Source organism: Oncorhynchus tshawytscha, linkage group LG16, assembly GCF_018296145.1.
Source record: "Oncorhynchus tshawytscha isolate Ot180627B linkage group LG16, Otsh_v2.0, whole genome shotgun sequence".
Taxonomy (NCBI): domain Eukaryota; kingdom Metazoa; phylum Chordata; class Actinopteri; order Salmoniformes; family Salmonidae; genus Oncorhynchus; species Oncorhynchus tshawytscha.
The window spans coordinates 62,214,823-62,240,125 of NC_056444.1; the positions used below are offsets into that span (position 1 = coordinate 62,214,823).

Here is a 25,303-nt window from a genome sequence, read left to right on the forward strand (position 1 = left end):
TGTGCCCCTCTATGGTGCCCGAGATATATAGAGGGTATTTCTCTGGTCAGATAGAGTAGCAGTCATATGGACGCAATCACTTCCAGTAAACATATGTAGCTCTAAGACAGGATGCATACTGTAGTGATGGGCAGACGCATAGTGTAAATACAGGTTCTTTACAACACAGAAGGAGAAATCCATGGTCCCTCTAGCGAGTGCCTGAAGTTCCTATCCTCTGACACTGAAACCTTTCTTGGGTTTGCTATTTGTTACAGAAGTATCTTCAGAACTGGGTTGTCTATTTCGAGGGGTTTTATGGCATACATTGTGAATGCATTGGGGAACCCACAGTCTGTGTGTCTGTCTGAGCTTCTCTCTTTCATCCTTCTCTCTTTTTTGCCATCTTGTTCTGGTTATCCAAGGATGAATGCTCACCAGTGAGAGAAAGGAATCCGCACATTGCGATAATATGGTCGTAAAGGTGTTTAGGCAAGGTGTTTAGGAGGCTGGTGAAGGGAGGGTGGCTCAAGTAATAGCTGGAATGGAATGAATGGAACGGTATACCGCCATCGTCCCAATATACCGTTCCATTCATTCAATTTCAGCCATTACAATGAGCATGTCCTTCAATTTAAAGTGGAGTTTTATATTTCACCAGTGTTTCTGTCCTCCGGTCTCGTTCTGTCTCTCCTCTAACAGAGATCCTCTGGGCTGAACGGCTCCAGGTGCGAGATGTGTCCACAGACAGCGCTGTGCTGCAGTGGCGACCGGTTCTGGCCGGATTGAACGGTTATTATGACATCCGGTTTGGACCGGCTCCCAGTGGGGGAGTGGTTGGAGGAGGAGCAGGGGGGCCTGGTACCAGCCCCAGTACCAGCGGTGGCCAGTACCAGAGACTCACCCGGCCAGGGGACTCTAGCACGGCCAGGCTGACGGGACTAAAGCCAGACACCACCTACACAGCCACACTGACTCCTGAGTCCAACCTGCAGGTGCTCAACCCCCTCTCCGTCACCTTCACCACTAAGCCAGGTAAGAGGTGGCTTGTTTACATTTGACATTTACAACATTTACATTGTTAATTGTAACAATGTTGGCTCAGTTGGTTGGGATGTTATATCTTTGGGGTAGTGTCCAGCATGGGCACACTGTATACCGAATATTCTGAAGTCACATTCGACAAAAGCACCTGGTAAATCACCAGATAATATATATATTTTAATATTATATTATTACATATAACTTATCGTCTTCTCAGAGGTGTTGAGCCCAGCCGTGGTGACGGTGTCGGACTCAGAGGCCAATAGTGTGAGGGTGAGCTGGGGTCCTCTGCAGCCAGAGTCTGTCCAGAGCTTCCAGGTGGAGTACTCAGCGCTCCCGGGGGGGAAGCTCCACATGACTACTGTGGGCCGGGGGCAGAACTCCACCATGCTGACCAACCTCCAGCCAGACACCCAGTACTTGGTCACCGTGAGCGCCCGTCACTCCTATGGCCAGGAGAGGGCCATGTCTGTCAAAGTGTGCACTGAGGAGGGTAAGGAGCATATAGTATTAAGGATATGTTCTTAGGCACAGATGCGGTATGGGATTAGCCTCAAAGTCTTTAAACTGAAGCAATAAAATGGGAAAATGCTAAATGTACTATTACCCTTCACATACCACTGTACAGATGCAGCACGTCGGCCTTTTTCTCTCTCTCTCAATTTAATTTCAATTGCTTTATTGGCATGACGTAACAATGTATATATTGCCAAAGTGTACTTTGGAAAATGAATCCCATCCCTACCTTCCTCCCTTCTCAGTGAGGCCGGATCTTGCAGACCTGCGGCTGACCACGGTGGGCAGTGACTCTGTGCAGGTGGACTGGAAAGCCAGCATGGACGGCCTCAGGGGCTACTGGCTCACCTGGGAGGGACAGGACGGCCACGGCTCTACCACCGCCCAGCGCTCCTCCTTCTACCTGCCCCCCAACTTACTGTCCACACGTCTGACACACCTGCCCCCCGCCACCAGAGTGTGTGTGTGGCCTGTATACCGGACGACACGCGGGAAGGGCCTCTGCTGCACGGCCCAGTTTCATTCAGGTGAGAGAACGGGCCACCGCCATTTTGAATGAGGATGTGAACCCTACAGCACTGTTGGTTGGGGTCAGTTAATATCAGTTGTGTTCAGTTGGTCAATTGGAGCAAACATGGATATTTTAAAGACATGTTCAATTGGATCCTAGAATTGGCGCTTTTGAATCCATCCAAGCCAACTCTTTGTTTGGATGAAGAGGTAGCCTTTTTATTGCCCATATTACAACATTGATTCACTGGTAGTATGTCGCCAGGACTCCTGAGAATTGTTTTAACAACTCCAAAATAGTTCCTGCTAGACAGGATGTTCCCATAAAAAAAATGTATGAGCCTAATAGTAAAGGCATGTAATTTAACTGTCAAAATACATTTTGATTACCTTTTAATTTGGCATGAACTTTACCAGTCATGATGTTTTCATCTTATTGTCAAACAAATTACTTCAAAAAGTAGGGTACATGCATATGTTCGTCCACTCGTCTAAAATGCATTCAGCAACCCAACAGTGCACTGTGCACTCGCGCCATTTGATGAATGGAAAGAGACATCTGTTAGAAAGTTGGTTGCAATTTCACTAAAGTCCACCAGAAAAGACAGAACAAATAATACAACAACTATTGTGATTAAACGCAAATATACTAACTCATTGATTTAAAAAAAAAAGTAAAAAAAATAGGTATAATCTTTGTAAATGATATCATAAATATAATTGGTGGAGTTATGGCACACATGCAGCTAACAAAAATATATGGAATTGTCTGCTCTACACAACATTACATTCAACTAATTGCAGCATTAACGCAAAAACGAAAGAGGCAAGTGGAATGGGGAAAAAGTTTGGAACATTACGGCTGCCCAAAGGTGGCTCCCCTGCCTGTTCGGGCGGCGCTTGGCGGTCGTCGTCGCCGGTCTACTAGCCACCACCGATCCCTTTTTATTTTTCGTTTCGTTTTGTCTTATTGGTTGCACATGTTCCCTGTTTCGTTTCATGATTTATGTTTCTTTAAGCCTGTTAGGTCCGCCTAGGTTTGTGCGGGATTGTTACTCTGTTGGTTGTGGATGTGTTTGCGTGTTTGTTGTCTCCAGACTGTTTTGTCCTGTGTTTGGGCTGGTCTGTTTCATGCGCCCTGTATTTTGGCGTGACCGTTTTGTGCTGGAGAATAAATATTACGATTTACCGAACCCTCTGCTCTCTGCGCCTAACTCCAACCCACCACTCCTAGTAAAGTCTGACATAAAGACTAACATTAGTTTAAGGAAATTGTGATAAATAAAAAAATATACCACTTTCATTTAAGGACCAAAAAATTGACAGCTGTGTCATATAGATTGCAAAATATTTGGGAAGGGATTTTCGATGTACCGATTCCATGGCACGTTTTATGAACTGATACGCAAAATGACACCGGTTTCAAAACGTGTTCAATTTAAATTATACAAAATTCTTGCAACCAATAGAATGTTATCGGGAAACAACCATCCCAGCTCTGCAGATTTTGCTGCGAAGAGACAATCAATACATCATTTGTTTTGGTACTGTCCATATCCGTGCTTCTACACCTGCATTGCTTGCTGTTTGGGGTTTTAGGCTGGGTTTCTGTACAGCACTTTGAGATATCAGCTGATGTACGAAGGGCTATATAAATACATTTGATTTGATTTGATTTGATATATAGCTTGTTTTTGGTCGCAGGTCCAGGGATGGCCGAAGAATTGCAACATTTACCTGGAGCTAACTCTGCAGATAGCACTACTCGGTGATTTGAAAAGTCATAGTCAATTGATCAATAATGTAATAATACTTTTAGCAAAAATGTTTTGTTAATTTACAATCTGTAGAAACTATGAGAATAGAAGGGATCAGAACTTTTATTTATTTTTCAAGTAACAGACACATCAACATCAACCGTTCAGAGGATACTTTGTGAATCAGGCCTTCATGGTCAAATTGTTGTAAAGAAACCACTACTAAAGGACACCAATGAGAAGAAGATATGTGAGATTTTTGGTTCCAACCGCCATGTCTTTGCGAGCGCAGAGTAGGTGAACGGATGATCTCCACATGTGTAGTTCCAACCGTGAAGCATGGAGGAGGTGATGGTGTGGGGGTGCTTTGTTGGTGACACTGTCAGTGATTTATTTACAATTCAAGGCACACTTAACCAGCATGGCTACCACAGCATTCTGCAGCGTCACGCCATCCCATCTGGTTTGCGCTTAGTGGGACTGTAACGGCTTTCCTCCTGGGAAGGAGAGGCAGACCAAAATGCAGCGTGGTTATAGTTAATGTTTTTTAATAGGTAAACTCAACATGAACATAATACAAAACAATAAATGTGGCAAAACCGAAACAGCCCTATCTGGTGCAACAAACACAAAGACAGGAAACAACCACCCACAAAACCCAACACAAAACAGGCTACCTAAATATGGTTCCCAATCAGAGACAATGACTAACACCTGCCTCTGATTGAGAACCATATCAGGCCCAAACGCAGAAACAGACAAACTAGTCATCCAACATAGAATGCCCACTCAGATCACACCCTGACCAAACAAAACATAGAAACATACAAAGCAAACTATGGTCAGGGTGTGACAGTACCCCCCCCCAAGGTGCGGACTCAGGCCGCAAAACCTGAACCTATTGGGGAGGGTCTGGGTGGGCATCTGTCCGCGGACGTAGCCCCCACTTCACAATAGTCTTAGTCTGCCTCATTGTCCTCCTCCGTGGCCTCCTAACCACGGCGACCCTTCTAAATGACCCCACTGGACAGAGGGGCAGCTCGGGACAGAGGGGCAGCTCGGGACAGAGGGGCAGCTCGGGAAAGAGGGGCAGCTCGGGACAGAGGGGCAGCTCGGGACTGAGGGACAGCTCAGTGCTGAGGGGTAGCTCCGTACTGGCTGATGACTCTGGCAGATCCTGGCTGACTGATGGCTCTGGCGGATCCTGGCTGACTGGCGGCTCTGGCGGATCCTGGCTGACTGGCGGCTCTGGCGGATCCTGGCGGATCCTGGCTGACTGGCGGCTCTGGGGGATCCTGGCTGACTGGCGGCTCTGAAAGATCCTGGCTGACTGGCGGCTCTGGAAGATCCTGGCTGACTGGCGGCTCTGGAAGATCCTGGCTGACTGGCGGCTCTGGAAGATCCTGGCTGACTGGCGGCTCTGGAAGATCCTGGCTGACTGGCGGCTCTGGAAGATCCTGGCTGACTGGCGGCTCTGGAAGATCCTGGCTGACTGGCAGCTCCATGCTGACTGGCGGCTCCATGCTGACTGGCGGCTCTGGCGGCTCCATGCTGACTGGCGGCTCTGGCGGCTCCATGCTGACTGGCGGCTCTGGCGGCTCCATGCTGACTGGCGACTCTGGCGGCTCCATGCTGACTGGCGACTCTGGCGGCTCCATGCTGACTGGCGACTCTGGCGGCCCCATGCTGACTGGCGAGTCCGGCGGCTCCATGCTGACTGGCGAGTCCGGCGGCTCCATGCTGACTGGCGACTCTGGCGGCTCCATGCTGACTGGCGACTCTGGCGGCTCCATGCTGACTGGCGACTCTGGCGGCTCCATGCTGACTGGCGACTCTGGCGGCTCCATGCTGACTGGCGACTCTGGCGGCTCCATGCTGACTGGCGACTCTGGCGGTTCATGACAGACGGGAGACTCTAGCAGCTCTGGACAGACTGGAGACTCTAGCAGCTCTGGACAGACAGGAGACTCTAGCAGCTCTGGACATACGGGAGACTCTAGCAGCTCTGGACAAACGGACAGCTCCGGCAACGCTGGAGAGGAGGAAGGCTCTGGCAGCGCTGGACAGAGGAGCTCTGGCGCCTCTGGACTGAGGGGCGGAAGCTCTGGCAGCGCCGGACAGGCGGGAGCACCTGTAGGGATGGGACGAAGAGACAGCCTGATGCGGGGGGCTGCCACCGGAGGGCTGGTGTGTGGAGGTGGTACTGGATAGACCGGACCGTGCAGGCGCATTGGACCTCTTGAGCACCAAGCCTGCCCAACCTTACCTGGTTGAATGCTCCCGGTCGCCCTGCCAGTGCGGCGAGGTGGAATCGCCTGCACTGGGCTGTGCAGACGAACCGGGGACACCATGCGCAAGGCTGGTGCCATGTACGCTGGCCCAAGGAGACGCACTGGAGACCAGATGCGTAGAGCTGGTATGTACCTCACCGGGCTATGCACCCGCACTGGGGACACCGTGCGCTCCACAGCATAACACGGTGCCTGCCCGGTCTCTCTCGCCCCCCGGTAAGCACAGGAAGTTGGCACAGGTCTCCTACCTGGCTTCGCCATACTCCCTGTGTGCCCCCCCAATATTTTTTGGGGGGCTGACTCTCGGGCTTCCATCCACGCCGCCGTCCTGCCTCCTCATACCAACACCTCGCCGCCTTCGCTGCCTCCAGCTCTTCTTTGGGGCTGCGATAATCTCCTGGCTGTGCCCAGGGTCCTTTCCCGTCTAGAATCTCCTCCCAAGTCCATTTCTCCAAATAGTTCTGCCTCTCTTGCTGTTGCTGCTGCTGCTGCTACCTCTCCTGCTGTTGCTGCTTGTCACCACACCGCTTGGTCCTGTTGTGGTGGGTGGTTCTGTAACGGCTTTCCTCCTGGGAAGGAGAGGCGGACCAAAATGCATCGTGGTTATAGTTCATGTTTTTAAATAGGTAAACTCAACAGATACATAATACAAAACAATAAATGTGGCAAAACCGAAACAGCCCTATCTGGTGCAACAAACACAAAGACAGGAAACAACCACCCACAAAACCCAACACAAAACAGGCTACCTAAATATGGTTCCCAATCAGAGACAATGACTAACACCTGCCTCTGATTAAGAACCATATCAGGCCCAAACGCAGAAACAGACAAACTAGACATCTAACATAGAATGCCCACTCAGATCACACCCTGACCAAACAAAACATAGAAACATACAAAGCAAACTATGGTCAGGGTGTGACAGGGACTATCATTTGTTTTTCAACAGGACAATGACCCAACTCACCTCCAGGCTGTGTAAGGGGTATTTGACCAAAAAGGAGAGTGATGGAGTGCTGCATCAGATGACCTGGCCTCCACAATCACCCAACCTCAACCCAATTGAGATGGTTTGGGATGAGTTGGACCGCAGAGTGAAGGAAAAGCAGCCGACAAGTGCTTAGCATATGTGGTGAACTCCTTCAAGATAGTTGGAAAAGCATTCCAGGTGAAGCTGGTTGAGAGAATGTAAAAAATGTGCAAAGCTGTCATCAAGGCGAAGGGTGGCTTCTTTTGAAGAATCTCAGATATAAAATATATTTTGATTTGTTTAACACTTTTTGGGTTACTACATGATTCCATGTGTTATTTCATAGTTTTGATTTCTTCACCGTTATTCTACCATGTAGAAAATAGTAAAAATAAATAAAAAACCCTTGAATGAGTAGGTGTGTACAAACGTTTGACTGGTACTGTATTCAGATCCCTTTACTTTTTCCAAATATTGTTATGTTACAGCCTTATTCTGAAATTGATTAAATAAAAACCTTATTTATGTAAGTATTCAAACCCTTTGCTATGAGATTAAAATCAAATCAAATTTTATTTGTCACATACAATGAGGAGAACAAGTATTTGATACACTGCCGATTTTGCAGGTTTTCCTACTTACAAAGCATGTAGAGGTCTGTCATTTTCATCATAGGTAAACTTCAACTGTGAGAGACAGAATCTAAAACAAAAATCCAGAAAATCACATTGTATGATTTTTAAGTAATTAATTTGCATTTTATTGCATGACATAAGTATTTGATCACCTTACCAACCAGTAAGAATTCCGGCTCTCACAGACCTGTTAGTTTTTCTTTAAGAAGCCCTCCTGTTCTCCACTCATTACCTGTATTAACTGCACCTGTTTGAACTCGTTACCTGTATAAAAGACACCTGTCCACACACTCAATCAAACAGACTCCAACCTCTCCACAATGGCCAAGACCAGAGAGCTGTGTAAGGACATCAGGGATATAATTGTAGACCTGCACAAGGCTGGGATGGGCTACAGGACAATAGGCAAGCAGCTTGGTGAGAAGGCAACAACTGTTGGCACAATTATTCGAAAATGGAAGAAGTTCAAGATAACGGTCAATCACTCTCAGTCTGGGGTTCAATGCAAGATCTCACCTCGTGGGGCATCAATGATCATGAGGAAGGTGAGGGATCAGCCCAGAACTACACGGCAGGACCTGGTCAATGACCTGAAGAGAGCTGGGACCACAGTCTCAAAGAAAACCATTAGTAACACACTACGCCGTCATGGATTAAAATCCTGCAGCGCACACAAGGTCCCCCTGCTCAAGCCAGCGCATGTCCAGGCCCATCTGAAGTTTGCCAATGACCATCTGGATGATCCAGAGGAGGAATGGGAGAAGGTCATGTGGTCTGATGAGACAAAAATTGAACTTTTTGGTCTAAACTCCACTCGCCGTGTTTGGAGGAAGAAGAAGGATGAGTACAATCCCAAGAACACCATCCCAACCGTGAAGCATGGAGGTGGAAAACATAATTCTTTGGGGATGCTTTTCTGCAAAGGGGACAGGACGACTGCACCGTATTGAGGGGAGGATGGATGGGGCCATGTATCGCGAGATCTTGGCCAACAACCTCCTTCCCTCAGTAAGAGCATTGAAGATGGGTCGTGGCTGAGTCTTCCAGCATGACAATGACCCAAAACACACAGCCAGGGCAACTAAGTAGTGGCTCCGTAAGAAGCATCTCAAGGTCCTGGAGAGCCGTAGCCAGTCTCAATAGAAAATCTTTGGAGGGAGCTGAAAGTCCGTATTGCCCAGTGACAGCCCCGAAACCTGAAGGATCTGGAGAAGGTCTGTATGGAGGAGTGGGCCAAAATCCCTGCTCCAGTGTGTGCAAACCTGGTCAAGAACTACAGTAAACATATGATCTCTGTAATTACAAACAAAGGTTTCTGTACCAAATATTAAGTTCTGCTATTCTGATGTATCAAATACTTATGTCATGCAATAAAATGCAAATTAATTACTTTAAAATCATACAATGTGATTTTCTGGATTTTTGTTTTAGATTCCGTCTCTCACAGTTGAAGTGTACCTATGATAAAAATGACAGGCCTCTACATGCTTTGTAAGTAGGACAACCTGCAATATCTGCAGTGTATCAAATACTTGTTCACCCCACTGTACACATGGTTAGCAGATGTTAATGTGAGTGTAGCAAAATGCTTGTGCTTCTAGTTCCGACAGTGCAGTAATAACCAACGAGTAATCTAACCTAGCAATTCCAAAACTACTACCTTATACACACAAGTGTAAAGGGATAAAGAATATGTACATAAAGATATATGAATGAGTGATGGTACAGAATGGCATAGGCAAGATGCAGTAGATGGTATCGAGTACAGTATATACATATGAGATGAGTTATGTAGGGTATGTAAACAAAGTGGCATAGTTTGAAGTGGCTAGTGATAGATGTATTACATAAAGATGCAGTAGATGATATAGAGTACAGTATATAATGTAGGGCATGTAAACATTATATTAAGTAGCATTGTTTAAAGTGGCTAGTGATATATTTTTACATCAATTTCCATTATTAAAGTGGCTGGAGTTGAGTCAGTGTGTTGACAGCAGCCACTCAATGTTAGTGGTGGCTGTTTAACAATCTGATGGCCTTGAGATAGAAGCTGTTTTTCAGTCTCTCGGTCCCTGCTTTGATGCACCTGTACTGACCTCGCCTTCTGGATGATAGCGGGGTGAACAGGCAGTGGCTCGGGTGGTTGTTGTCCTTGATGATCTTTATGGCCTTCCTGTGAGATTGGGTGTTGTAGGTGTCCTGGAGGGCGGGTAGTTTGCCCCCAGTGATGCGTTGTGCAGACCTCATTACCCTCTGGAGAGCCTTACGGTTGTGGGCGGAGCAGTTGCCGTACCAGGCGGTGATACAGCCCGACAGGATGCTCTCGATTGTGCATCTGTAGAAGTTTGTGAGTGCTTTTGGTGACAAGCCTAATTTCTTCAGCCTCCTGAGGTTGAAGAGGTGCTGCTGCGCCTTCTTCACGACGCTGTCTGTGTGGGTGGACCAATTCAGTTTGTCCGTGATGTGTACGCTGAGGAGCTTAACTTACTACCCTCTCCACTACTGTCCCCGTCGATGTGGATAGGGGGGTCCCTCTGCTGTTTCCTGAAGTCCACAATCATCTCCTTTGTTTTGTTGACGTTGAGTGTGAGGTTATTTTCCTGACACCACACTCCGAGGGCCCTCACCTCCTCCCTGTAGGCAGTCTCGTCGTTGTTGGTAATCAAGCCTACCACTGTAGTGTCGTCCGCAAACTTGATGATTGATTGAGTTGGAGGCGTGCATGGCCACGTAGTCGTGGGTGAACAGGGAGTACAGGAGAGCGCACCCTTGTGGGGCCCCAGTGTTGATGATCAGCGGGGTGGAGATGTTGTTACCTACCTTCACCACCTGGGGGTGGCCCGTCAGGAAGTCCAATACCCAGTTGCACAGGGCGGGGTCGAGAACCAGGGTCTCGAGCTTGATGACGAGTTTGGAGGGTACTATGGTGTTAAATGCTGAGCTGTAGTCGATGAACAGCATTCTCACATAGGTATTCCTCTTGTCCAGATGGGTTAGGGCAGTGTGCAGTGTGGTTGCGATTGCGTCGTCTGTGGACCTATTTGGGCGGTAAGCAAATTGAATTGGGTCTAGGGTGTCAGGTAGGGTGGAGGTGATATGGTCCTTGACTAGTTTCTCAAAGCACTTCATGATGACGGAAGTGAGTGCTACGGGGAGGTAGTCATTTAGCTCAGTTACCTTAGCTTTCTTGGGAACAGGAACAATGGTGGCCCTCTTGAAGCATGTGGGAACAGCAGACTGGGATAAGGATTGATTGAATATGTCCGTAAACACACCAGCCAGCTGGTCTGCGCATGCTCTGAGGATGCGGCTGGGGATGCCGTCTGGGCCTGCAGCCTTGTGAGGGTTAACACGTTTAAATGTTTTAGTCATGTCGGCTGCAGTGAAGGAGAGTCCGCAGGTTTTGGTTGCGGGCCGTGTCAGGGGCTCTGTATTGTCCTCAAAGCGGGCCAAAAAAAAGATTTAGTCTGTCTGGGAGCAAGACATCCTGGTCCGCGACAGGACTGGTTTTCCTTTTGTATTCTGTGATTGACTGTAGACCCTGCCACATACCTCTTGTGTCTGAGCCGTTGAATTGCAACTCTACTTTGTCTCTATACTGACGCTCAGCTTGTTTGATTGCCTTGCAGAGGGAATAGCTACACTGTTTGTATTCGTTCATGTTGCCGGTCACCTTGCCCTGGTTAAAAGCAGTGGTTCGCGATTTCAGTTTCACGAGAATGCTGCCATCAATCCACGGTTTCTGGTTTGGGAATGTTTTAATCGTTTTTATGGGTACGACATCGTCAATGCACTTTCTAATGAACTCACTCACCGAATCAGCGTATTCTTCAATGTTGTTGTTTGACGCAATGCGGAACATATCCCAGTCCACGTGATCAAAGCAATCTTGAAGCATGGAATCAGATTGGTCGGACCAGCATTGAACAGACCTGAGTGCGGGAGCTTATTGTTTTTGTTTCTGTCTGTAGGCTGGAAGCAACAAAATGGAGTCGTGGTCAGCTTTTCCGAAAGGAGGGCGGGGGAGGGCCTTATATGCGTCGCGGAAGTGAGAATAGCAATGATCCAGGGTTTTACCAGCCCTTTTTGCGCAATTGATATGCTGATACAATTTAGGGAGTCTTGTTTTCAGATTAGCCTTGTTAAAATCGCCAGCTACAATGAATGCAGCTTCAGGATATGTGGTTTCCAGTTTGCATAGAGTCAAATAAAAAATTTTCAGGGCCATCGATGTGTCTGCTTGGGGGGGAATATATACGGCTGTGATTATAATCGAAGAGAATTCCCTTGGTAGATAATGCGGTCGACATTTGATTGTGAGGAATTCTAAGTCAGTTGAACAGAAGGACAGAGGACTTGTTGTTATGATCACACCACGTCTCGTTAATCATAAGGCATACCCCCCCGCCCCTCTTCTTACCAGAAAGATGGTTGTTTCTTGTTGGCGCGATGCGTGAAGAAACCAGCTGGCTGCACCGACTCCGTTAGCGTCTCTCGAGTGAGCCATGTTTCCGGGAAGCAAAGAACGTTACAGTCTCTGATGTCTTTCTGGAATGCTACCCTTGCTCGGAATTCATCAACCTTGTTGTCAAGAGACTGGACATTGTCGAGTAGTATGCTAGGGAGCAGTGCGCGATGTGCCCGTCTCCGGAGCCTGACCAGAAGACCGCTTCGTTTGCCTCTTTTACAACGTCGTTGTTTTCGGTCGTCAGCTGGGATCCAATCCATTGTCCTGGGTGGAAGGCAGAACACAGGATCCGCTTCGGGAAAGTCATATTCCTGGTCGTAATGATGGTGAGTTGACGTTGCTCTTATATTCAGTAGTTCCCCCCGACTGTATATAATGAAACCTAAGATTACCTGGGCTACCAATGTAATAATAACAGTAACACGTAAAAAAACAAAATACTGCATAGTTTCCTAGGAACTCGAAGCGAGGCGTCCATCTCTGTCGGCGCTGGAAGTCGATCCGAGATTCAAGTTGAGCTCAGGTGCATCCTGTTTCCATTGATCATCCTTGAAATGATTCTACAACTTGATTGGAGACCTCCTGTGGTAATTTCAATTGATTGGACATGATTTATAAAGGCACACAAATGTCTATAAAAAGGTCCCACAGTTGACAGTGCATGTCACAGAAAAAACCAAGCCATGAGGTCAAAAGAATTGTCCATAGAGCTCCGAGACAGGATTGTGTCAAGGCACAGAATGGAAGAAGTTTGGAACCACCAAGACTCTTTCTAGAGCTGGCTGCCAGACCAAACTGAGCAATCGGGGGAGAAGGTTTTTGGTCAGGGAGGACACCAAGGACCCGATGGTCACTCTGACAGAGCTCTAGAGTTCCTCTGTGCAGATGGGAGAACCTTGCAGAAGGACAACCATCTCTGCAGCACTCCACCAATCAGGCCTTTATGGTAGTGGCCAGACGTAAGCCACTCCTCAGTAAAAGGCACATGACAGCCCACTTGGAGTTTGTCAAAAAGCACCTAAAGGACTCTCAGACCATGAGAAATAAGATTCTCTGGTCCAATGAAACCAAGATTGTACTCTTTGGCCTGAATGCCAAGAGTTCATGATTCACGTTGGAGGAGACCTGGCACCACCCCAACGTGAAGCATGGTGGTGGCAGCATCATCATCATGCTGTGGGGATGTTTTTCAGCGGCAGGGACTGGGAGACTAGTCAGGATCGAGGCAAAGATTAAGGGAGCAAAGTACAGAGATCCTTCATGAAAACCTGCTCCAGAGCACTCAGGACCTCAGGACCTCAGTGAGTTCACCTTCCAACAGGACAACAACCCTAAGCACACAGTCAAGACAACGCAGGAGTGGCTTTGCGACAAGTCTCTGAATGTCCTTGAGTGCCCAGACAGAGCCCGAACTTGAACCCGATCGAACATCTCTGGAGAAACCTGAATATAGCTGTGCAGCAACGCTCCCCATCCAACCTTACAGAGCTTGAGGGGATCTGCAGAGAAAAATGTGAGAAACTCCCCAAATACAGGTGTGCCAAGCTTGTTGCGTCATACCGAAGAAGACTGGAGGCTGTAGTCGCTGCCAAAGGTGCATCAACAAAGTACTGAGTAAAGGGTCTGAATACTTATGTAAATGTGATATTTCCGTTTTTTAATTATTTATAAAATTGCAAACCTTTCTAAAAGCCTGTTTTTGCTTTGTAATTAAGGCGAGATTGTGTGTTGATTAATGAGGGGAAAAAACGATGTAATCCATTTTAGAATAAGGCTGTAACGTAACAAAATGTGGAAAAAGTCAAGGGGTCTGAATACTTTCCGAAGGCACCGTATATATATTTACAAAAAAATATATGGGGGATTGGAAATGATGCAGACAATTATATTGATGGAAGCTACAATATATCTGCAATATTAAAGCTGATCTGCCCCCTAAACAAAACAAAAACACAAAAAAAGTCTAATTACGTTCGGCGTCTTGCTGAAGAAAGGACCTTTTTTTGTAGAAAGAAAAGTTGGGACACCTGAAAAGGGGCTGAGATAGGGGACTGTCCTGGGATGACAAATGCAGCCACATGGGAAAAAAATGTTGTTTAAACCATGAGACAGAGGTAGGGGTTTGTGTTTAATTTGGAATAAGCTTTCATTTTAATATTTACCACTGTACCAGTACAAATTGCATTTGAAACAAATAGGAGAATGGTTAAATAAGTATTATTTAGAGACCCCCCCCCTCCAAGTTTGACTTTGTTGCATCTAGTTCATGTCTCATTCGAGGGGTCAACTGGGCCCTCTGTAATTAGCACTCTGCCAATAGATTCTGTCTGACCCCAAAGTAACCACACCAAAAGGTAGTTGTGGTTATGGCTACTGGGGTTTCCATGGCAACTAACTAACAGTGTTCAGTACAGTTGGATATGGTATGCCTCTTGGCTTGCTACCGGGAAGGTCTGGTGTGAGGTTTTAATGTGCGCCTGTTTCCTTCTGCCTTTCAGATGCATCGGCTTGGGGCCACAGATCATAACATTGCTGAGTTTAACAGGCACTGTACTATGGCAAGGATGGAGGGAAGAAGGAGAAGAACAGATAGAAGAACAATACATCTGAACTTGCATCACTCTCTCAGTTCATTCTATCCTCTCTGGACATCATCCACAATACACGAGGCCTTTGGCTTACAAAGCACTTGTGTTTAATAGATACTGATACAATACATATAGGCTTACTATACTATAAAACTGTTGCTCTATTAGTCAGCACCCTAACTGAACTGTGGGTTGCTATCTTCTGCAATTGCAGACATCTTCTGCAATGCAGATTTTCACATATTGCCTAAAACCTGTAATCATACTTAAAACATTTGTTTGTTTGACTGTTTGTTTTTGATATGATCTTAAGATAGAGGTTGGCCAAGCATAGCAGTCTAGATCAAGCTAATTCTGGTTTGCGGTATCATACGAGATGTAGTTTTAATCAAAAAGATTAACGTACAGTAACACATTTTTCTAGTGCACAGAGAGCAACTATGCAATATACTTTCAATGTTTCTCAAGGCACCCACCCGTAATATTTTGGAACATTGAATAAATAAGTGCTCAAACTCAGCTTAGACTTTAATTGAAGGGCAAGTGAACACAGAACCCTTAATAACAGAGAGGAACTCCTTTGAACTAATTACAAATCCCAAACAGATTATCTTTCTGGCTACACTGATAAAACTACAGATAGATGTTCTACTCGTGAGATGTTGCAGATGTGCTTTTGATAAAGGATGGTCACACTGATATTTTCCAGGATTGTTTTGACTCATCACCACCAACACTTATACATGGAGGTATTGGCAATCTGTTACATTGGATGATGCTGTATTCAGTCATGCAGGTTGGCCATTGAACCAGGGGGCATACAGTGGGTATCATAAGTATTCATACCCCTTGACTTTTTCCACATTTTGTTGTGTTACAAAGTGGGATTAAAATGGATGTAATTCTCTTTTTATTTGCCAACAATATACTCAAAATAATATGTTATTGTGGAAGAAAAATTCAAACATTTGTAAAAAAAAAATACAGTAATATATCTTGATTAGATAAATATTCAACCCCCTGAGTCAGTACATGTTAGAAGCACCTTTGGCAGCAATACAACTGTGAGTCTTTCTGGGTAAATCTCTAAGAACTTTGCATACCTGGATTGTACAATATTTGCACATTATTCTTCTTAAAATTCTTCAATTTGCAAGTCTTGCCATAGATTTTCAAGATGATTTAAGTCAAAACTGTAACGAGGCCACACAGTAACATTCAATGTAATCTTGGTAAGCAACTCCAGTGTATATTTTGGCCTTGTGTTTTAGGTTTTTGTCATGTGAAAGTTGAATTTGTCTCCCAGTGTCTGTTGGAATGAAGACTGAACCAGGTTTTTGATAGAGGAATTAAATTCCTAAATGTTTAATACCCAATTAAATTAATACACTCAGCCCATTTCTAAGGATTTGTAAGAAACTTATTAGCATAAAATGGGTGGAGACCAGTCTCAAAATCAAGCACTAGCGTTTATTCTCGAGAGTATTGAACATGATAAAATTTACAACAGGTTATAAACTGAAAATTACGTCATTAGGTTTCGAACTGTCCCGTCTCTCCTCCACTCCGGTACAATGGCAGTATAGTTCTCAAGCCTTCCTACATCGTCTCTCACCAATTTAGATCATTTATGACCAAGCCAAGGTCTTCCTGTGTAGATAAGCATTCTAGCCAGTCTGACGATAGATTCATTCGTTTCTACCAAGGAACAGACAGTCATTGTTCTAATTCTTGATTATAATTACACACATTATTTTCAGTACTAGGATTAAAAGAAAATACAGTAACATATTAGTATTCTGATTAGTCAGTCCTGATTGAAATATATACATAATTAGCCATTATTGATTTTAAAAAATCCCTTAACATATCCACCCAATGATTAAATGTTATACATCCAATCACACATCCAGTTTTATTAAAATATTAAAAAGCATACATCTATTTTTATTAGAAATATTTCTTGTTATCAAAATACCTTTCTAACATAAACCAATACTTGCATTCACCCTGACTGTTTTTAGGCCTACATCAGAATCATAACTCTTCTTATCAGGATTTTCATTATAATCTTCATCGAAACAAGGTACAACCTAACATCTCTAAATATCAAAATGGTCTAATCAAGACCTAAGTTCCTCGCATATGAAGAATCAGGATTCATTCATCTATTTAGGTTTGAGGCATGTATTCATCATTCCACTGGTCAGATCTTGGAATCAGTCCGTACCGCACCATCTGTTTTCTCATTGATTTCTCCAGAGTCCTGGAAATGAGACCTCATACACAGGGAATTAGACAAAAGCTACACAAAACTAAAACAGTCACACAGGTGAAGGTAGCCCATAACACAGTGATCATAACATTTTTCCATTTTCCAAACATACTATCAAACCAATTAGTCAGAGAAGTATCCACCCCAGAGTTTTCTGCCAACTCGTTAGCCAGGGTGGTCAAACCAGCTAAGGCTTTGGTCACTGATTCGTCCGGAGCTGTGCCATCGGGGAACAAACCACCTCCACCCACTCTCACCCTTTCCAGCCAACAAACATATCCAATACTATCCTATGTAAATTCTATTGTTAAAAGATCCAGACGGAGCACTCTCTCTCTCTCTTCTACCTGGCTCTAGGTCTTTGTGTTTGATAAGGGGAAAGGCATGCCTAACTGCACTAGTTGCACAACTACCGGTCCAATCGGTAGGCAGGTTAGGCCCCAGTCTCACACCTCCACAAACCACCAGACATCCGTTCTAGGCCTTTTATCTTACTTAAGTCCTCAGACCCAGTCAGGTGCCTCATTGTCTTGTCAGCTGTAACATTCTCTGTCCTATTGCATGTTCTTACTTCCCCTACGTCCCATCCGTTTGTGATGTAGCGAGCCATACATTAATAATGTCCTCCTGTAACTGTGAAAGGGGGAAGCCTGGATGCGATGGACACATCGAAGGGAAGGGAAACCTAAAATAATGCAGATCAATGCGACTGTCATCGTCTGGCTTCTCTGGCCTTCAAGAACAGCTTTACCATACAGGCCATTCCCCTGGGTGAATCAATTCCATTAAATGGAAAGGGGATGGTAGTCAGCTGAGGTTTGGCTGTGGCGCATGCATAACATTCTTCTTTAGCTACTGATCTGGCTGTTTAGTGGATCCAAAGGTTAGAATCCCCATAACCAGTTTCTACCTCAATCACTTCCTTCAGATCTTTGTCTTCACTATCTTCACCGGCCCTTGGCTCTGGACTACTCTGCTGTCAGTGTCTGTTGTGTCAGGTGCTCTGCTTGTATTCCTGCTGACAATAGAGTTACCACCTGGCCTAACCTCCTCTACCCGGAACCGTACTAGGGTGTTGACCGAAAACTGGTCAAATCCAACATACCATAACACTAGATCCTCTTTCATTACTTTTTTAAGGATAAGGCGTATCTCCAGATTACAGTCAAAAACTCTCACCTTCACTATACTCCACCTCCTTCCATACTGGGTGAGTGAATTCATATAGCCCTCTCGCTCCGTATGAGCTATGACCTGTGTCCACGACCAACATGGGGACCTGCACCAATATATACCATAATGGCTCAGAGTAGTAGACTGCCATGTAGTTAGAGACCCCATTTGGTCTACATAAAACTCCATTGAGACATCCTTCCCAACCTCTACTCTAACTTCCTGTCTACCCAGATCTAGGGATCTCTTATGCTTTTTTGGAACAAAATCCTCATCGTCTAAACCATGGGTCAAATTACCACTCTCCGCATACTCAGGTGGGACGTGGTGTATCAGGAATATGGCTCCCACGATAAGACAGCACTCCGGTGAAGCCCCACCCTTTTCCCGGAAAACATATCAGCAGCAAGAGGCCAAGACACACGTTCACTTATATGAACGCTCACAGCAGGGAAAGGTTGGGTAAAAGGGAAGTCTTCAGTAGGAGTGTAACCCCCGTATCCTGTTGTTTACGGTTCTGCTCCTACCCCTATGATTGTTCGTCAGAGTCAGTGTGTCCTACCCTCTTACAATGTGTGATATGCACCCAAGTTGCTCTTTCAGCTATCCTCCTCGCGTAGGCAGTCACCAGGAGTGCTTGGTATGGCCCCTCCCCACCTTGCTGCTTCCCGTCTATCCTCCTCGCGTAGGCAGTCACCAGGAGTGCTTGGTATGGCCCCTCCCCACCGTGCTGCTTCCCGTCTATCCTCCTCGGGGACTGAATTGAGTGAATCACCTTATCCTGTAGTTCACCTGTAGTGCATAAATCTTGGTCACACAGGTTTTGTTAACAAACAGTTTCTCATATGTTCTATCTGATTATATCTTTAACTTCTATGCCTACTTGTTAGCTAAAAATAATATATTATTAGTTTTTTATCCAATAGGTCACTAAGTGTCCTATCCTAGACCACAACTTACCCATCCCCCTTTTGATACCTGGCTCTGCCCAGGTAACAACCTTATCTACTCTAAATAATGACTTAGGTAAGATTAGTAAATTATCCTTATGTTCTGACATTATCATGTATGTCCAATTCTCCCTTTGGCGTCCATTCATATCTATCCTGTATCAATTCTCTGTCAAGTGTCTTATTTACTTTAAGAGGTATCTGTGTTCATTTCCTCTCTGCTCTGTAACAACTATGTGTTGCTTCCAGATCTTACGTAACTAAATGTCTCACTGTTTGGCTTTATCTAAACTCGTGGATTTTTTAGAAATACATGTCTATGGTGTCAATTTCTAAAGTCCTTATATAGGTTAATTAAGGTTCTCGATCCTATCCATAATCCTGAATCACCACAGATGTCATATATCCCTGTCAAACTTTAATACTATTTAAATAAAAATATTCTAATGGTTAAATAAAGCCAAAACGAATGCTAACCATATCTTATCTCTTCCCTGTGTTAATGAAATCTCTCTTTCGGGAATCCACTGTATTTTATATAAAAATAACATGGGTTAACCTTAAAAATCAGTCACATCAATAATTTAATATATCTTGCATTGTTTGAGATACCTTATCTACCGTAATTTACCATCCCTAAGAACTGCAACTTATTTAATTTCATAAATAATTTTAATGCTTATAAAATCGCCTTTTCTATCATGTATTTTCCTGCCCTATTGGGTTAAAACGGTGTCCTGTCCAAACCTCAAAGGACCATCCTCCCCCATTTATTATCGATGATTAATATGATTTCTGTTCCTGTTGCAGTACTATAAACTCCATTATAATTAATTTACCTTAAAAACCAGTATCACCCATGACCACAAATTCATTATTCAAATGGCTCCCCCCTGTGGCTGATCAGACCAACTGGGAGAGCCATGAAAACTGGTCAAAGGTTACACCACCCCTTTACATTCGTGTTCCATACCATATTAGACATATTAAAGAACCCTTTATCTTAAAAAAAATATAATTCACTTGTCTAATTAAAAAAAGTTCTGCTTTAAATTCTATCGAAAAAGTAAAACCAACCGAACCTCCCAACTTTCTATACCCCCAAATTTAAACGTACCATGTTCTTTGCTAAATTTATATCGTTTGTCAGTCGATTCATAAAAAATATAACATCCTGATGGCACTAAACTTTATCGTATCTCTCTGTTATTCCTTAGAATTCATCCGGTTTAGGTAACTTTCTCTTCTATGATACATTTATTTAAATACGACTCCCGTCTCAATATATTATTCCAGCAGATCATTTTGGGCAACACAACATATTACATCGAAATTGCCTCGCCATTATTCTCTCAATTCAACCTAAACAACCTAGTAAAAAGTTCAGTTCATATCTTATACAAACACTAGCGAATGTATTTTTCCAGGCAAAACATACAAATGGTTGAATCTAAAATCATTTTAGTCTATCGGTGCTAAGGCAGAGATATGAACCTCAGTCTCCCACGTTGTAGACAACAACGTTACCGCTGAACCACCAACACAATTACAATAATTAAGTTTCCTCGCCAATAATTGTGTTGGATTTGTCCCAAACACAACTCTTTCTTTTCAGGCCATAAAGTTAATTTCTTTGGCAATTTAATTTTTACATTTTTTTTTTACTTTAGTGCCTTATTGCAAACAGGATGCATGTTTTGGAATATATTTTATTCTTCTAGTTAATTATTTGTGTGATTTTTAAAAATGTATTTATTTATCAGGGTGTGATGCAGCACCCCTACTTCCAACAGCTATGTGTATTAATACAGCATCCAAAGTGTAATTAATAACTTCACCATGCTCAAAGGGATATTCAATATCTGCTTTTGTTTTACCCATCTACCAATAGGTGCCCTTCTTTGTGAAGCATTGGAAAACCTCTCTGGTCTTTGTGGTTGAATCTGTGTTTGAAATTCACTGCTCAACTGAGAGATTTTTTGTATGTGTGGGGTACAGGGATGAGGTAGTCATTCAAAAATAATGTTAAACACTATTATTGAGTCCATGCAACTTATTATGTGACTTGTTAAGCCTAAATGGACTCCTGAACTAATTTACGCTTGCCTAAACAAAGGGGGTGAATACTTATGCAACAACTAGATTTTAGTTATTTAATTTGTAAACATTTGTATAATTGTATTTTCACTTTGACATTATAGAGTATCTTGTGTAGATCACCATTACATCTATTTCAATCCCACTTTGAAACACAACAACATTTAAAAAATCTAAAGGGGATGAATACTTATGATACCCACTGTAGGTCTGCAGAGGAAATATAAATGATTCTACCAAATTCCTTTGACCATGTTCATACTGTACTGTGTGTAGATCTGTTCACAGTATCTGGCTCTATTTACTGCTGCTCTCTGCTGCCTCCCTGTGGAAGTTGTACTGATGTGTTTTAGATCTACATTTTTAGATGCATTCAAGGTTCTAGGTTGGTTCATATTCAATAAATTGGGAGTTGTACATCAGTTAAGACACAGGGACTGAATGCCTTTGACTATTTATTGAGGATCGGGATGCTGATTGGAGTAATTCATTAAGGAAGGGTTGATAACAAAAGTGATTGCAGAAATTAGGATGAACATGAATCAGATGTATGCCCCGCCTTTGCTGATTGGCAAGGGAAAGCGATTGGTTGGAAATTGAGGTTTTCAAAGGATGAGTCTTATTTCATGGCCCTCACAATATTCTAATTTTCTCTTCTCCCTCTTTGCCATTTTCGCCTCCTGCCTTTTTTCTTTTAATTGTTGCTTCCTTATTTTCTTCTGCCTCTTCCTTCTTCTCATTCAATCGTTTTTTTCTCCTCAGCTCTCTTTTTTGCCTCCTACTGCACTTGCTTCTTTTCCTCCTCCTTTTCCCACACTATCATTATCTTATATTTTCTCCCTCTCTTTATCCCTCATTCTCTGTTTCTCCCAACACCCTTTCTCCTCCTTTCCCATTATCACCTGTTCTGTCTTTTTGCCCTTTCTTCCCTGCTTTTGCCTTCTGCTGCAATTTCTTGAGGATCTGCTGTTTGTTCTTTAACTCCTGTTCTATGAATTGTCTTTGTTGTTTAACACCAGTCTCTCCTCCTCATCACCCTCATTATCACTCAGAGGTTTTCTCCCTCTCCTTCTTCTCTTTTTTCTCACTCTCCTTTAGGTTCTCCTTTCCCTTCCTCCTCACTTCCTCAGTTTCACAAGGGACAGGACTGCCCCCACTCCTACATCAGACGCATTGGCCTCTACCACGAACTGACGGGAAGGTTGAACCAGGATGGGAACAGTGGTGAAGCGATGTTTTAGGCCCGCTCAGCAGCAGAGGACCATGTGAACAAAACCTTGGGAGAGGGGAGTGCTGACAAGGGGGAAGCCAGGGTGCTGTAACCCCGGATAAAGCGGCGATAGAAGTTGGCAAACCCCAGGAATCGTTGCAGCTGCACCCTGGACGAAGGCTGGGGCCAGTCCACCACCACTCTCCCCTCCCTGTGATCCATCTGGACACTCCCAGCAGAGATGATGCACCCCTGAAAGGGGATGGTGGAGTGATGGAACTCGCACTTCTCTGCCTTAACAAACAGCTGGTTCTCCAGGAGTTGTTGAAGAACCTGTCGGACTAGGATCACATGTTCTTGGGGGGAGCGGGAGAAGACGAGGATGTCATCAATGTAGACAAAGATGAACCAGTTCAACATGTCGCGGAGAACATAATTTACAAGGTAAGACCCAGGTGAAGACAATGTCGAAATAACAAAAGTTTATTAAATCGAACACAGGCAGTCAAAGGTAAGGACGGCAGGCAGGCTCAGAGTCAGGTCAGGCAGAGGTCAGTAATCCAGAGTAGCGGGGCAAAGGTACAGGCCTGCAGACAGGATCAGGACAGGCAGAAAGGTCAAAACTAAAAAAACAAGAACTAGAAAACAGGCACTATAGACAGGACAGGAGCAAGGGGAAAAATGCTATAAATACACAGGGGATAATGGGCGACACCTGGAGGAGGGTGGAGACATTCACAAAGACAGGTGAAAAAAGATCAGGGTGTGACACCTTGCTGCTATTCCATGTTGGAGAATCTTGAACATGGCTGTCTCCATCTTCTGGTTGAGCTCTGTCAGCTTCTGGTAGAACTCAGAAAGCACATTTCAAAATTCCAGAGGTGAATTGACAAATATTTTCTAATATACACTACCGGTCAAAAGTTTTAAGGGTTCAAGGGTTTTTCTTTATTTTTCCTATTTTCTACATTATAGATTAATAGTGAAGACATCAAAACTATGAAATAACACATATGGAATCATGTAGTAACCAAAAAAGTGTTAAGCAAATCTAAATATATTTTATATTTGAGATTCTTAAAATAGCCACCCTTTGCCTTGATGACAGCTTTGCACACTCTTGGCATTCTCTGAACCAGCTTCATGAGCTAGTCACTTCCGGCGCCGACAGAGATGGCCGCCTCGCTCGCGTTCCTAGGAAACTATGCAGTTTTTTGTTTTTTTACGTGTTATTTCTTACACTAGTACCCCAGGTCATCTTAGGTTTCTTTACATACAGCCGAGAAGAACTACTGAATATAAGATCAGCGTCAACTCACCATCAGTACGACCAAGAATATGTTTTTCGCGACGCGGATCCTGTGTTCTGCCTTACAACCAGTGTAACCGAGTGGATCACATGCAGCGACCAAAAAAAAAAACGACTCAGAAAAAGAGGGAAACGAAGCGGTCTTCTGGTCAGACTCCGGAGACGGGCACATCGTGCACCACTCCCTAGCATTCTTCTTGCCAATGTCCAGTCTCTTGACAACAAGGTTGATGAAATCCGAGCAAGGGTAGCATTCCAGAGGGACATCAGAGACTGTAACGTTCTTTGCTTCACGGAAACATGGCTCACTGGAGAGACGCAATCCGAAGCGGTGCAGCCAGCGGGTTTCTCCACGCATCGCGCCGACAGAAACAAACATCTTTCTGGTAAGAAGACGGGCGGGGGCGTATGTCTTATGGCCAACGTGACATGGTGTGATGAAAGAAACATACAGGAACTCAAATCCTTCTGTTCACCTGATTTAGAATTCCTCACAATCAAATGTAGACCGCATTATCTACCAAGAGAATTCTCTTCGATTATAATCACAGCCGTATATATCCCCCAAGCAGACACATCGATGGCTCTGAACGAACTTTATTTAACTCTCTGCAAACTGGAAACGATTTATCCGGAGGCTGCATTCATTGTAGCTGGGGATTTTAACAAGGCTAATCTGAAAACAAGACTCCCTAAATTTTATCAGCATATCGATTGCGCAACCAGGGGTGGAAAGACCCTGGATCATTGTTACTCTAACTTCCGCGACGCATATAAGGCCCTGCCCCGCCCCCTTTCGGAAAAGCTGACCACGACTCCATTTTGTTGATCCCTGCCTACAGACAGAAACTAAAACAAGAAGCTCCCACGCTGAGGTCTGTCCAACGCTGGTCCGACCAAGCTGACTCCACACTCCAAGACTGCTTCCATCACGTGGACTGGGAGATGTTTCGTATTGCGTCAGACAACAACATTGACGAATACGCTGATACGGTGTGCGAGTTCATTAGAACGTGCGTTGAAGATGTCGTTCCCATAGCAACGATTAAAACATTCCCTAACCAGAAACCGTGGATTGATGGCAGCATTCGTGTGAAACTGAAGGCACGAACCACTGCTTTTAATCAGGGCAAGGTGTCTGGTAACATGACTGAATACAAACAGTGCAGCTATTCCCTCCGCAAGGCTATCAAACAAGCTAAGCGCCAGTACAGAGACAAAGTAGAATCTCAATTCAACGGCTCAGACACAAGAGGTATGTGGCAGGGTCTACAGTCAATCACGGACTACAGGAAGAAACCCAGCCCAGTCACGGACCAGGATGTCTTGCTCCCAGGCAGACTAAATAACTTTTTGCCCGCTTTGAGGACAATACAGTGCCACTGACACGGCCTGCAACGGAAACATGCGGTCTCTCCTTCACTGCAGCCGAAGTGAGTAAGACATTTAAACGTGTTAACCCTCACAAGGCTGCAGGCCCAGACGGCATCCCCAGCCGCGCCCTCAGAGCATGCGCAGACCAGCT

The 25,303-nt window shown here is 44.6% G+C and overlaps 1 protein-coding gene and 1 long non-coding RNA gene across 5 annotated transcripts in view; one reads left to right on the forward strand and one right to left on the reverse strand.

Moving 5' to 3' along the window:
* The window catches only part of vwa1 (von Willebrand factor A domain containing 1), a 48,696-nt gene that overhangs the window by 5,623 nt on the left and 17,770 nt on the right, over positions 1-25,303 (forward strand). For 2 of the 4 annotated variants that reach the window (XM_024399647.2, XM_024399648.2), the window contains exons 3-6: positions 682-1,014; positions 1,241-1,516; positions 1,785-2,066; positions 22,358-22,913. In XM_024399647.2, coding sequence (XP_024255415.1) covers positions 682-1,014; positions 1,241-1,516; positions 1,785-2,066; positions 22,358-22,500 — 1,034 coding nt within the window. In that variant the 3' untranslated portion in view covers positions 22,501-22,913. Of the gene's footprint in view, positions 1-681; positions 1,015-1,240; positions 1,517-1,784; positions 2,067-7,049; positions 7,107-14,674; positions 15,284-22,357; positions 22,914-25,303 lie in introns of those variants that run through there. The other 2 variants (XM_024399650.2, XM_024399649.2) reach the window with 2 other exon arrangements.
* LOC121839626 lies at positions 16,215-20,986 on the reverse strand. Its single transcript, XR_006079085.1, has 2 exons — positions 18,939-20,986; positions 16,215-18,869 (listed from the first exon to the last, which is right to left on the reverse strand). It is a non-coding gene; the product is annotated as an uncharacterized LOC121839626 (long non-coding RNA).